At 35.8% G+C, this 10,407-nt stretch overlaps 1 protein-coding gene across 2 annotated transcripts; it reads left to right on the forward strand.

The window, feature by feature from the left end:
- The first annotated feature begins 306 nt into the window (after positions 1–306).
- LOC103718282 (uncharacterized) lies at positions 307–7,097 on the forward strand. 2 transcript variants are annotated; one of them, XM_088721898.2, is made up of 4 exons: positions 307–674; positions 1,346–1,419; positions 6,634–6,723; positions 6,811–7,097. In XM_088721898.2, the coding sequence occupies exons 1-3, from the start codon at positions 390–392 to the stop codon at positions 6,707–6,709; spliced, it is 435 nt and encodes a 144-aa protein (XP_088578024.1). In that variant the 5' UTR covers positions 307–389; the 3' UTR covers positions 6,710–6,723; positions 6,811–7,097. The 2 variants fall into 2 exon arrangements, with proteins under 2 accessions (XP_088578024.1, XP_008805245.3); XM_008807023.6 differs by having other exon boundaries at positions 338–674; positions 6,634–7,097.
- Positions 7,098–10,407: the final 3,310 nt, after the last annotated feature.

Genomic DNA, 10,407 nt, shown 5'->3' on the forward strand with positions numbered 1-10,407 from the left:
GTCGCGCTCTTCGCCGTCCCCCTCCTCTCATTCCATTTCATCTCCACCAACAACCCATACGCCATGAACCACCGCTTCATCGCTGGTCACGGTCGACCCGACTCGGAGGACGGCGAAGAGAGGATGACGAATGGCGATAGGGATTCGGGAGAAGAAAAACCCAGCGCTGTGATTTCAATTTATACCGCTCCATTTCGGGTTCGGGTCGGTTCGGGTCGGAATCGGGTCCAGATTTAGTAAACCCGAAATAGACCCAAAAAAAAAAAAAATAATGAGTCGGGTCGGGTCGGGTCCAGATTCAATAAAACTAGACCCGACTCAAAAAATGGTCCGGTCCAATTTTAGAACCCAATCCGGATCCGCAAATCTTACAATTCGGATCGCGGTCTATGCGGGTCGGATCGGGTCGGGTCACGGGTCGACCCGACCCATTTGCAGTCTTAATTAACAGCGTAAAAGCTGCGGGCGTGAGAGGGAGAGCGACAGCTCGGGAAGCAATGGCGGCGTCTTTGTTCCGGCGAGCTTCCTCCCACCTGGCGCTTCTTCCTCGTCCTTTCCTTCCCTCCGTCTCTCTCGAGAATCCCTTCGCCCAGGCCCCTCCTGCAGCGGCTCCCTCCCTTCCCCACTTCTCCTTCGGCGCCTCCATGGAGCTCATGGCCGTCCCCAAGAAAAAGGTATGCCCTGCTATACTTCTTGTGCTTTGGGTTCCCTTCTAATTATCCTTCTCCCCTGAAGTGCTGCTTTGTATAATATTGGAATTGAATGGATTGTTGTCTTTTTGTTGATCTCGTATACCACCTTGCCTTCCAGGTATTTGTTGAATTGCTTTGCGCCAACATAAGCTATGGACACTGCTATTATTTCATAGGTTTCAAGAATTACTAGGCTGGGGATTTTAACAACTTGGGCATGCAAGTACTAGAGCTCCCAGCTTATTGATGATAAAACCTGTAGTGAATTGTTCTCCGACAAATTGTAAACTCTAGTATTCTCTTAAAATTGTAGCTTTTGCTGTATGTCTGTAGCTACTATTAGTATACTCTGTACTCCTTTACTTCTACCTGTTTTGTTTTGCCTATTGCTGCATGCCTGAATAAATTATTTATTTGTTGCTCAACTTCTGATTTTTATTTATCGAATTACTTTTATAGTTTAGTCGTTATATCTTGAATTTTGGTTGTACTTCTTCCTTTTAGTATAGGATATTGGCTGTCTTTCTGCATGGGTGTTCGCTAGTAACTTGCATGCCTTTTTCCAGCAACAGTGCAGGTTTCTGGAATTCTTGTGCATATGAAAGAATTTGTAGAATGACCAGAGATTGATAACAAAGAATATTATATTGCAGGTTTCCCGCCATAAGAAGGGATTAAGGAATGGACCGAAGGCTCTGAAACCTGTTCCGGTTATTGTCCGATGCAAGTAAGAGTTCTGCTTCTCTATATTCTGTGACCTACCTTATACAGAACATGGTTCAATCATTTTGATTTGAACTGCACCTCCAACTTTGCAATAGTAAATCCTATCCATGGTAACATATACGGTTAAGAATTCCATCTTTAATTGGAACAAAGGATGCTCAAATTTTGTTTTCACAAGTTCTAAGGTGATCTGTAGTTGTATTTTTACTAACGATTTTTCAAGTTTTCAACCATTCTGGGAACATTACTGATTGAAAGTTGCACAGACCATTTACAATTTTACATTGTATTTTTTCTAGTGCTTTTAAGAACTAACATTCTCGTGCTACATTGTATCTTAGATTGTCACTAAATGATGTGTCATATTTTTACGTGTTTGCTAGTATATTTTATCTGACTTATCTCAGTTTTCTATTTTTAATGTTTTTTCTTGTAATTTAATTATATTGGTATTATTTGTATCTTAAATATTCTGTGAGACTGAGACCATAGAAATTGTTACTATAACTATCCAAGTCTCAATCTGAGTTTGGATTGAAACTGAATTTCTGGACTATAACCCACATTATGATATTTGAATTTAAATTATTGGATGATAAAGCCTTTTTGTTTAAGAAGTGCTTAATTCTGTTGGAAAAATGTGTTGAGCCTTACTTTTGAGTGTCATATAACCAAGTATCTAAGTACCGCTTACCATCCTGTGGTGGCCTTATTATGCCAACTTTGAGTACCAACATGCAATGATACACAACACATTTAGAAAACAGAAAATGACATATTATTGTACAACATTTGAGCATTTCCCTCTTTTTAATCTAGGCCATTTTTATTTCAATCTATTACATGGAAGACCTCTTTTAAATACACTGTCATTATTGCAACCCATCTGCATTAACCTAAGACCTCGCTCCGGAAGGTATTATTTGGATTTCTTGGCCCTACATAGGTATCCAAAAGCTTAACAATGTGTAACTTATGTGGGATTAAATATATGTTTGCAAGGGTCTCTTGCATACTCCCCCATTGAAGCCTTTACGTCCTCTCTAGGTTAAGAGTCCAAATTCTATCAATTCAAATCAGAATACAATGATTGGCCCGTGATCAACATCAAATGGGCCCATACTGTAATATCCCCTAGTCCACATGGGTTAGGGACCGGTTTACTCTGATACCATTTGTAATAATACAGAATTTCACTGAAAAAAGGCTAACTAAAAAGTATTATTTGGGTTTCTTGTTCCTGTATAAGTACCCAAGATCTCTCCAGTGTATAACTAATAAGAGACTAAATACACACCTGCACGAGTTCTTACACCATCTTGACAAACTTGTCCTCTAGGCCATTTTTATTGTATTCTAGTACAAAGAAGACTTGTTTTGAATATGCTATCATTATTTAGGTCCATCTTAACAAACATATTGTCCTAGTTCATATTTCTGGGCAAAATGCTTGTTGCTTATGGGCCCTAGATATGTTGGAAGTCATATTGAAGGACGTCACTATAGAAACTAATAGTAACAACTATGCAGGATCCAAAAAGAGTGACAAACATAGAAAAACTCAAACTAATGCGAGAATGTCTTTGGAGATGTATATGTTCTCCGCCATTGGTGCCTGTCAAAAAATAAGCATGCATGTTTCTTGTAGATCCTGATTTTGGAAAACCCACATCTACTAGGTTCTCAGGCAAGGTAAAACATAAAACCACCATGTATGAACAGAAAAAGAGAAAAAAAATGGATGCAAGGAAAAGAAAACCCATCACTTCATTAAAGAATACAAACATATGAGAATGTGCCATATGTATCAAAAAAGAGAGAGATTGAATGCAAGGAAGTCATGCTTCTTGGAAGATGTTAAGGTAAAGAAAAAAAGAAAAGAAAGAAGAAAACCAAAACATTGTTTTTCCTTTCTGAATCTAGGTTTAACTCTTTATTTGACGTTGTAGTGGCTGACAACTGATTGGTGGAACTTCAGAATATGAAACATGTAAAGATCTGAGCAAAGAGAAGGCACCTCCATGCTGCCCCAAACAAAAAAGACACGTTTTTGGGACTACCGGGCTTAAGTAACATATTTGGGTTGTGTTGCAGTACGGGTGACTTCTTACTGATATAAAATAATATACAGAGCATATATGACATGTCAGGACCTTCTGTGCAGAGAGGTATGTGGAAGCCCACTATATTCCAGGTCCACATATCACAACTCCTTTTTATGGACAATATGAAAATATCTGATTGTCTACACAAGCTCTGAATGTCTAAGAAATGCTTGGTAAAGAAATAAAAACCCAGTGTTACTCTGCAAATGCTAAAGAAACCTAAAGCCTGCAATTGATAGGATAGATCACGTTGGATTTGTGAGTTCTTTCATTTATACTATAAGAACATTATATAATTTAGGCCCTATTTGGGGGAGCTGTTGGCAGTAAAGCTGTTGGAAGTAGAGCTGTCTGAAGTAGAACTTTTATAAAAGGCTATTTGCTATTTGGTAACTATATTTCTAAAGTGTTGTGGTACTTTAACATGTGTTTGGTAAATAAATTGAGAAAGTGTTTTTGTATGACAAAATTACCATAAAGGACATTGCATAGTATTATACAACAGAGCATAATAAAACATAACATATATTAATACATAAATATACGATATAGTATAATATTACTGTAATGTAAAATAATATTATTATAATATAGTAATATGACATTGTATAGCATAGCATAATAGTAATATAATTATTAGAGTAAATTAATTTTTCATAATATAACATAATATTAAATTATTTAACATAACATATTAATGTATTATGCTATAATGTAATATATATTATATTTATAGTATAATGCAATAATAAAGGTATAAAATATTATAATTATTAGTATAAATTAATTTTTCATAATATAACATAATATTAAATTATTTAAATAAAATATTGATATATTATGATATAATGTAATATAATATAATATTTATAGTATAATACAATAATAAAGGTATAAAATATTATAATTATTAGTATAAATTAATTTTTCATAATATAACATAATATTAAATTATTTAACATAACATATTAATGTATTATGATATAATGTAATATAATATTATATTTGTAGTATAATACAACAATAAATGTATAAAATATTATAATTATTAGTATAAGTTAATTTTTCACCCTTCTAATGACCATTTATCTCTTTAACAGATTATCTGTTTAATTTGTTATTTATTATTTATTTATGCATTTATTTATTTATTATTTTATTCATTGAAATATATTTATTTATTATTTTATTTACTTATTCATTCATTCATTCTGGTAGAGCAGAGGACTGAAAATCCTCGTGTCACCAGTTCAAATCTGGTTCCTGGCTCACATCTTTCTTCTTCTTCATCGGAGGATTCTGTGTCACTCCTGAGGTTTAGCCTTGACCGGACGACTTCTTTTTAAATTTGTTTCATTTCATTTATATAAATATTTATTTAGACATTTATTTATTTATTTATTTATTCTTTTCTTTTCTTTTCTTCTCTTTTTGTTTTCCTTTTCTTCTTTTTTTTCCTTTTCTTTTTCTTTTCTTTTTTTTTCTCTTTTTCTCCTTCCTTCCTCTCCCCCCTTCTCCTTTCTTCTCCTCCCGCGCAGCTGGCGGCGCCGAAAGGGGGCCAGGCCGCGGCGGCCGTGGGACGGGGCCAGGCCATGGCCGGCGGCGCCTGCGGCAATCTCGGCGGCCGCGGCTGACCCTCTGCGAAGTGTTCTCGACGGCGCCGACAAGGAGCCGGGCCGTGGTGGACGTAGGAGGGGGGCAGGTCATGGCCGGCGGCGGCCACAGAAAGCGGGAGGGCGCCTCCTTCTTCTTCCTCTTCTTCGGCACCTCCCCACTGTGGGGGCGGAGACATCCGCGGCGACCGACCTCCTTCTTTGGCACCTTCCCATCCGTGACGGGGACATCGTGGCCGACAGCGGCCGCGGAAAGGGGGAGACCGAGACCCTTCTTCCTCTTCTTCGGTACCTCCCCACCGTGGGGGCGGGAGCATGGGGGGCGGCAGCAGGGAAGAGGGAGGGGGTGGGTGGGAGACGAGCAGACGGTGAGATGAGCATTTTGGGTAGTTTTTTTTTTAAATGGAGGTATTTTTGGTCAAAAATAGAGCTCCAAAACAGCGTTTTCGGAAAGCTCCAAAATGGAGCTTCTGCCAAAAAGCTGTTTTCAGCTTTCCGAAAAAGCTGAAACAGCTTTCCGAAATTTTTACCAAACATCATTTTTTATCTAAAAGTGCTTTTGGAGGGCTTCAAAAGCTCCCCTAAACGGAGCCTTAGATCCTAGTTATATCACTAGTCACTTTATATTCATAATTATTGATGTTTTGATTTTCTGCAAGACATACTCAGATATAAATTTATGTTTTCTATTTTTTTAAAAAAAAATTGGCCGTGTTTTCGGAGCGATCATGCTCAGTGTGCCTCCAATATTTTCTACTTCAATCAAGGCGGTTTTAGACTATTACATCTTGTGAAGCCTAAGAAGTCATTTCATGACTTTTAAATGCCATAGAGACTCCTTAACTCACTTTCACATCAAATACTTTGACTTGAGAACTAAGACTTCATATATGTGGTCACCTGAAACTCAGATATGATGATTAGACCACCAAACTAGAAATTCCTCTCTTTTCTATCTTGTGGATTGGATCATTTCTTAAGGGTGCCACTATGTGCTATATACAGGACCTTCATTTTAAAGAATCCCTGTCTTGATGTATCGGCACTCTGTATTTAAAACCACTATTCTCTAAAAGTAAGGGAACTAGAATGGAGGAAGACTTCCATAGTACTCTGGAGGTCATCTAGGAAAGACCGAGGGACCTAACTGACCAATGGGGCCAATAGGACAGAGCAGTGGTTCAAATGAGATACCAGCAGTGTTCTGCAACAGTAGAAACTGAAGCAAAAAAGCAGTTGAATCTGGTGAGAATTCTGCAGGCAAACCGGAGAGAAACAGAATCCATATATGTGAATGTAACAGTTTCAGCAAAGTTGTTAACTTTTATAGAGTTTTTCATCTTTATTAAACTAACAAGTCTTACATCTAACTGCCACAAGTTATTATGGATGATGTTTATACATATTCTAGATCTTCTTGGACAGTGGTTGAAATTATCCTTTGTTAATTAACTGGTGCTGAATTGGATTATGAAGTTTATTTTATGTACCTTACAGGAGTTGCGGTCGAGTTAAGCTGCCTCACTTCTACTGCTGCAGTGGGGAGAGAGGGAGCAGTGGTCCCTCCAGTTGATAAAACAATTCTTCGTAATGATAAAAAGTAGCATGCTCGATGAAATCTGAGAATTTTGACATTATCAAAACTAATATTGGAAATTTATTTTCTTGTAGCAGACAGGATATGGATGGAAGGCTTGGCATGTTACCAATAGTCCTCTTAAGCACAACTCTGCTTCAGGTTCAGAGTTGCTTCCATTAGTCATATGGATGTTCATGTGCAAATTTCTGAATTTCCATATGAAGGGAAGATGCTCACAGTCTCTGGCATGTTTATTATTAGTGATCATGTTTTGTGTTTCAATTTCATTTCCTGCTGTACTTGGTATAGGAATGGATGGCTGTTTATCTTTGTTGTCCTCAACTTTGCTTTTCTGTTGATTATTGATATCCTGGACTGTTATGACCTCCTGTTCTTTTTTCCATGGCTAAGCAACTTCTAGTTAGATGTCTTGTGAAAGAAAGGATGTAGTTCCATTCATTCAACACATGGGTAACTGTATGATCTCATGGAGCAAAGATGACCTCCGTGCTATGTGTTGCATGGTGAAGTGATCTTCCAATTCTGGCAGCAAAGACAACTGTTACCATTGTATACTAATAATCGGATTAAGTTGTGTTTGCAATTAAGTGAAAGCTGAATAAAGATTGATTGGGAGGTAGCCCACAAGAAGTAGATGTATTGTTTAAGAGGTTTCTGGAGAGAATGCTTGAGGCTTTTAGCTGAATCAAGATTTAGGATGTCAGTTTTTTAAGTAGCTTGGGATATGGGACCATGCTTGAGAGACAGTAGTTATAATTCTAAACGAGCTTATACAAATTAAATGCACTTTAAAAATTAGGGGTTTTTTATATTTAAAATATAACAGCAAAAGTTTTTTTGAAACATGATTCCATCAATCAAAGGATTGCAGTCGATATTCCTTGGGCCCCTCTCATCTTTGTTATTAGCAGAAAGAAAAAATTAATAGAGCTAAACCTGCTGGATCGAATCCCTTTTCAAATGATGTCAGCTACTAGATTTCAGATTCATACTCAGGTTCCTTCGCTTTTGTTTCTTGGAAGACTACTTTGTTCTTGTTCCTAAAGTGAGCAATCCCTCAAAGGTCTCGCACTTCAGGCCTAAAAGCCTGATTTCTACGCTGTATAAACTTATTGCGAAGATTATTGTCAGCATATTGAAACCTTATCTGCCTATTACTATTGCCCCAGAGCAAACAGATTTTGTTGCATCACGATCTATTTTTGATCATATTTAACTGGCACAGGAAGTTATTCGCACTCTGGAAACTCTCTCCTTCAAATGCTCTTATGGCCTTCAAGCTAGATACGGAGAGGGATTACAATCGTATGAGATGAGATTTTACAGAGGATGCCATGCATCATTTTGGTTTTCATTGAAATGGATTATATGGATTGAAGGGTGTTTTTTTCCTACCTTAATAGTGTGATGGTTAATACTTTAACATTTGGTATGTAGGTAATAATTGTTGATAATTGATAAATAGTTAGTGAACTGCTAAATAAAAAACACTTCATACCCATGATTACAAGCTTTAACCTCAAGCAAAACAAAGCTTCTAAGCTTGCTCACAAGTGACAGATTTTCTGCAGAATTATATTGTACTACAAATTCATCTATAATATTTTTATCTTTCTATTACTTCTTCTGGCATTTAAAATTTTTAATATAATTACTGAACTAATTGTTGTGCACTGCATGGCTTTAGAACTTTCCAATGCTAGCCTTTATTCCACAATCACTACAGCGAGCATACTGAATATTCACCTTCAGTTTTTTTTTCCCCTTTCTGGTAAGGTTAAGCCTGTGCTCTTGACAAAGTACCAAAGCAAAAGGTAACCATTTCATAGAGAGAGTCTCGTTATGAAAGGACTTTGTGAAGCATGCTGACCCACTGCATGTAAAATTTCAAGAGTGGCTGTTGACCAATTGCTGCATGATGACCAATCCCATTTTACCTTTTTGTGCTATAAATTCTATATAACTAGCTAAGCAGATTATCCTATTACCTGTTCATTAGTTTCAATCAGAGCCTCATTTTTATTCTCATTTGAATTGAAATTGCATTTTATGTACTTTATTTTTGTTTTAATGATTTTTTAGGACCTTATTGTCCAATAGTTTACTCAGGATTTAGCATTTAATTTTGTCTTGGTCAAATCAATTAAAACTTGGTTAGTGTTGAAGCTATCACGTTTGTGAACTGTTTAGTGTTGAAGCTATCACGTTTGTGAACTGTTTTTGTCATCCGGACTTGGTCTCTGTTCATATTTAGCCCAAATTCGGAGACTGTCAAGCAAGCAAAAAGTCGATATATTTTGAATCCGATTTATAGACTCAATGGATCTCATGAAAAATCTTTTACTTGAACATGGAGCTGGAACTAATCCAATCATTGGATCAATAGGGTCTGGATTAAAATATACGCCGAAATCATCTAATGTATTCAAGTTCCGGCTAAGAGGAATCGAAAACTCAATCTAATAAGACAACATTTAACTCCAACCTAAGTCGGGGCTTATCCAGCTTGACCCAATCCTAACCAGAATCCATAATTTCTAATCAGGAAGGCTTTCTTGAGCTCCAATACAACCTAAGGAGGCGTTTGGTATGAGGTGATCGTCCCAGGATCAAGGATGATGTGGGTGGAGGTAATGAGATCACCGCGTTTGATTGCACCATGGTGATCCTATATGGCGGTGATCCTAAGTCACCTCCATTCCTCAAATCACCGCCCAACTCGGTGATGGGATACCCATCCTTGAGGTCGTGAATTCAAAGATCACCCCATGACAGTGATCTTGGATTGAAAATTAAAGACAAAAATACCTCTTAATTTAGCAGAAAAATATCAATATACTATCAATATATTATGTCAATATTATATATATAATATAATATAATATAATATAATATTATGTTGATATTATATATTATATTAATGATATATATTTATATTATAATATATTCCTAATCATATTATTATCCTATTATTATTGAAGAATAATTTTAAATTATAGTTGAAATATATTATTATATTTTATATTTATATAATGAAAATATTTAATATATTACTCCTATTTACCTTATTTTCCTAATCAAAATAATTATTAGTATAAAAAAATCTATTGTAAGTATAAATAAAAATATTAATTCTATAATGAAAAATAACATATTTTTGTAAGATTAATAATTTATAGGAGTAATAAATATATTTTTATAGAACATATTAATAATTAATATATTGATAAATATATTAATATTTTATTATAATATATTTTATATGATTAATAAATATATAATAAGGGTTACTAAAAGTAGAATATGTGACAAAATTATGGAGCTATTATAAGAATTAGCATATTGACTTACATTTTTTATTTATGAGAATTAAAAATATATAAAAAATCCATCTAAGATATATCAAGGATATTTGTGGTATTATATAGTCGGTGATCTTGGATCCTCGTACTATACCAAACAAGTTACTCATGGATATCCAGAGATTTTTAATCACTGGACCATAGCCTACTAAACACATTGATCTTAGATCACTGGGGATTAAATCATCTAGTATTCGAATCACTGGAGATCTTAAATCACCGTGGTGATCCTATTGGGGTTACCAAACGCCCCCTAACTACAATCACAGCACTGTTAATAATCCGAAATAAAGCCCGCCAATCCGTTGA

This window comes from Phoenix dactylifera, chromosome 5 (assembly GCF_051530095.1).
Source record: "Phoenix dactylifera cultivar Ajwa chromosome 5, Ajwa_hap1_PhDact_Kaust_v1.1, whole genome shotgun sequence".
Taxonomy (NCBI): domain Eukaryota; kingdom Viridiplantae; phylum Streptophyta; class Magnoliopsida; order Arecales; family Arecaceae; genus Phoenix; species Phoenix dactylifera.